This window comes from Oncorhynchus mykiss, chromosome 5 (genome assembly GCF_057628025.1).
Source record: "Oncorhynchus mykiss isolate SJ-2025 chromosome 5, ASM5762802v1, whole genome shotgun sequence".
Classification (NCBI taxonomy): Eukaryota; Metazoa; Chordata; class Actinopteri; order Salmoniformes; family Salmonidae; genus Oncorhynchus; species Oncorhynchus mykiss.
In genome coordinates, this window is record NC_143026.1 from 35852011 (window position 1) to 35855511 (window position 3501).

General features: G+C 41.3%; 1 protein-coding gene across 1 annotated transcript; it reads right to left on the minus strand.

Moving 5' to 3' along the window:
• Positions 1–276: 276 nt before the first annotated feature.
• Positions 277–1457, minus strand: LOC110523665 (C-C motif chemokine 19). The gene is made up of 4 exons (XM_021602563.3): positions 1343–1457; positions 972–1092; positions 718–842; positions 277–570 (listed from the first exon to the last, which is right to left on the minus strand). Exons 1-4 carry the CDS (start codon positions 1401–1403, stop codon positions 554–556), a joined length of 324 nt encoding a protein of 107 aa, XP_021458238.1. The 5' UTR covers positions 1404–1457; the 3' UTR covers positions 277–553.
• Between the last annotated feature and the right edge of the window lie 2044 nt (positions 1458–3501).

Below are 3501 nucleotides of genomic sequence, written 5' to 3' on the forward strand. Positions count from 1 at the left end.
CATATATTTACATGCATATATTACTTATTCCATTCCTTATCTTTTGTGTTTTGTGGAATTGTTAGATTACATGTTATATATTGCTGCACTGTCAGAACTAGAAGCACAAGCATTTCTCTACACTCGCAATAACATCTGCTAACCATGTGTATGTGACAAATAACATTTGATTTGATTTGATAACTTGGAAATTTTACCTATTCCCAATAATATAAGACCAAGGATTTGACTGAATGAAATTATTAAATCATTGATACTAAGATGAAAAATGCAATGTTTCTTAAAAAAATAAACACTTATTTATTTACATAAAATGAGTTATACAATATGAAATCAAGCTTATAGTACCTGTGAGCAACATTTTGACAATGACGTTCTGCAATACACAACACGTGACAAGAGTGTTGGTCAAAAATAATTCAACGGTATCACAGTGCCGTCCACCTTAAAATGAGAACTAACTCTCAGTCCCATTCACAAAATATTTGAAATGTTGACTCTTCTCAAAGGACGTATACTGGAGCTCCGAGGTTTAAGGATCACCCACAGCCTTTCAGTGTCTTCTCTTGCCTGATGGGAAAGCAACAGGTTAATACAGAGGCCGGTTGGGAAACCTCACTCTTAAAGGAAGAGTATAGATGAGCCCCATGACTGACTATTTGTATCCTTAATATAATTGTTTATTGAATTGCATCAAAGTTTTACATAGAAGCTCACCATTCTTCCCTTTTCTGTCCTTTCCCTTATGTGATTTCCTCTTCAGTTGCTTGATGAGTTTGGCCACCCAGTTCTTCTTGGTGGCAGGAGGAGCACACAGTCTAAGGTTCTTCTTCGTGACAAACCTGTTGTCAGAAGTAAATGGCAGATCAGACACATTGCATCAATGCAGTCACACACAGGCAGAAAACATTCACCTTGTGGTTAGGGTGAATGGGTTAAATTCAGTCTGTAGAAGGTATAATGTTGCTTACACAGTGGCAGCTATCCGACATCCTCCACTGACTGTCTGGATTCTGTATGACTTCACCACTCTGTGGGGAAGCTTGGTATCAGTCGTTGTCAAGCAGCAGTCCAAAGCCTGATCCGTGCTTGCTGAAGGGACACACACACAAACACACAGCAGGTTAGATTATACCCTCTGTGTATCCCTTCTGTGTGCGTATACCGTTCTACTCAAATTAAATGAAGAGCGTGTTTACAGTTCCACAGATGATGATAACAACTAGTGATCAAGCCACAGCATCATGTTACTAAGACGTTGTTAGAGTAGTTACTATGACGGCAACTTGCAGCAAAAGTAGTAATAACAGCAACTCTGCAGTAGAAAATAAGAGGATCTCACCTGCTACATGGCTCCAGAGGACAGATGCCAACAGAAGAAGTGCAGCCACCCGTAATGACATCCTGTCTCAGTTGTGCTCTGTCTTAATGCGTTAGACAAGGATCTGCAGATCAATGGACTACTGTGGTTCAGGCACAGCTTTATATATATATATCCTCACCGCAGAACTCCTTTCACTTTCACTGTCCTCAAGTCACGCACCCATTTCCCGTAAACCATGCTTCAGCTCAGTACGCCCCTTGACCTCTCACCTTTTTAAAGAAAACTAAAGAGAGGCTCTGCCAGTGCTTTCTTCTGAGATTAAGAATACTTTCATTGCAGTTACGCCTCCAGGCAATAATGTCTGTAAATCATTTTCACCGTTGATGGGGAGATAAGTAACCTATGAGAACTGATAATAGAGGATGGCCACAATCCCGTGTGTGGGTGTGTGTCAATGTGTGTGGCTTGTGTCAACGTGTGTTGGTTTGTGGTTGTTTGTGTGTATGTAAGAGAGGGGCTGTTACTGTAAGTCAGTACTCTTTCTTTTATGTTTGTGTTTTACTGTGTGACAGAGGGGACACACATGTCTGAGGCAGGCTACCTCTATGTGTCCGTCTGCCCTTACCTGTCTGTCTCCCAGATATGAATTGTTTGGAACCTTCTCAAATGCACCGTAGCATTAAATGTACATTCCAGCGGTTGTCTTACTAACCCTGTGTCAGGTCTAGGCTGAAATGCTTATGAAGACTGATGAGGCATGAAGAGAGACAGAGGCTTAGTGTTTACTTTGATCCTGCGTTGAGCTAAATGTGTATCCCTTCCAGCTCGTTTTGCTATTATATGCCACCCAGTCTCTACGATGAATCAAGCCAGAGAGAGGCAGCCTTCTCCTTCAAAACCCAGTGATTAGAACAACTCTTTTTACACTGTGTTTTATCAAAAGGGTACACAATATGGCTTCTCAATACTAAGTACTTATCGTTAAATCTCTTACGTTGTTTAGAATATCTCTGCACACAAAATGGGCCAGTAGCTCGTAACAAAATAAGCTGCAGAACATAGGACTGGCACTGCCGTTTTCCCATTTTGTTATCTGACACACAACTAAACCCATCAGAGTCCTAATAAACTTACTCGTTCAAACTTGTATCTCGTAAAATTTGTTCAGATCGGTTATTAGGAATGATTATCTAAACACTGTGAAGTCTCTTCAAAGTGTCATGTCACATAAACACCACATTGCGTCAATTCTTACCAGTTTCACATAACTCTATTCAACGCCTGCCAGGTCTATGCTGGGATCTTTGTTGGGTAAGTCTATTCCGGGAAAGAGAGCCCTTGATAATGTACTGGCATGAAAGATACAGGATATGCAGGTAAGTAAGGCATGGCACAATAGATGGCAGTCCTCCAGTGCCGGCAAGGGGAATGTCAGTCAGTGTTTTGTTCTGCTGTGACAGAGACATGTAATTACCAACGGCTGGAGCTACAGAGACCTGATGATGATGCCAAATGGAGGATGAAGTTGCCAATGACTGTTCTCATGTTCTCCTGTTTCATAGGCCATGAATGTTTAGTACCTTAACATTTAACAACCCCTCGCAGCAGTCAAATCCTAATAGACTGTGGTGGTCATCCGTAGGTGAGTAATTTGCCCCATGCTCGCCTCACGTCAACCGTAAAGTTGGAGCTGGCCTGCCGATGCCACTGTCACTTCAGAGTTATGTAGTTGTCCAGTCAACAAACAATTAGCCAGTACTAAGAGGGTTGTATGTGTCAATGGTATGTCTTGTTTTTGGCCAGAAGCCAAGCAGAAATTCATTGTAACAGTTCCAAGAATACTTGGTTTTTGGGAAGTCATTCCACAGGGATCCCTGACAGATAACATAAGACCAACAATGACACACTATGTACACCTCTTTTCACAAGAAAGCAATGTCGTACGAAAACAATCCTAGCTTCTAAAATAAGCAGTACGAGACTGTTTAACAATGTATATTGCACACTTATTTCGCACAGCTATTCCTTTATACTCTGACAGTGTTGGTCATGTAATCTTTAGAAACTAACCTGTTCAAGGAAAGGCTGTGGTAGTGGCACTGCATATTTGTCCATGATTATAATTTTAATATTCTACTGGGTGGTAAAGGAGAGCCAGAGAGTTGTGGAAAGCCCCA